We start from the raw sequence: 567 nt of genomic DNA, 5'->3' as shown, positions 1-567 counted from the left end.
ACTTATAAGTTTCATTGCTGCTGTTGCTGCAGCAGCTGCAGAAACAGCACAGGAGAAACTTTCGGAGTGTTTTGCGAGTTTGCAAAGGCTTCTTAACTCTAAGCCGTTGCAGCAGCAGCAGCAACAGCAACAGCAGCAGCAGCAGCCTAGCAGCAGCAGGAGCAGCAGCAGGACAGGAGCAGAACGCCAGGCCCTACTAGCAGCAGATACAGCTGATGGGGGCTTCGATTCTTTTCGTTTTGTCTGTGGCTGTAAAACTCTTCTCTGCGGCTCTACGCACACTCCTGAAGCAGCAATAGCAGCAGCAGGTACAGCAGCAGCAGCAGCAGCAGCAGCAGCAGCAGCAGCAGGTGGGAGAGGTATTGGTGGAGACTTGGTGCTGATGTTTAATCCTAATGCTGGCGCCTTTGAAATGGCTTTAGCTGCACAAGACCCTGAGCTGCAGTGTTATCTCAACAGGTTTGTTTATCTTTTTTTCTTTTTTTTTTGTTTCTCTCTATATATGCATATATATATATATATATATATATATATATATATATATATATATATATATATATATATATA

The 567-nt window shown here is 44.3% G+C and overlaps 1 protein-coding gene across 1 annotated transcript in view; it reads left to right on the top strand.

Annotated features, from left to right (window-relative positions):
- Positions 1-567, top strand: part of EMH_0057690 (uncharacterized protein) — a gene marked incomplete at both ends in the record, with an annotated part of 9,446 nt that overhangs the window by 2,696 nt on the left and 6,183 nt on the right. Inside the window, one exon of the mRNA XM_013501089.1 lies at positions 88-350. Coding sequence (XP_013356543.1) covers positions 88-350 — 263 coding nt within the window. The remainder of the gene's footprint in view (positions 1-87; positions 351-567) is intronic.

Source organism: Eimeria mitis, genomic scaffold, assembly GCF_000499745.2.
Source record: "Eimeria mitis Houghton genomic scaffold, Emh_scaff63, whole genome shotgun sequence".
Classification (NCBI taxonomy): domain Eukaryota; phylum Apicomplexa; class Conoidasida; order Eucoccidiorida; family Eimeriidae; genus Eimeria; species Eimeria mitis.
Note: the sequence above shows the minus strand (reverse complement) of the source record. Positions and strands in the feature narration are given on the sequence as shown.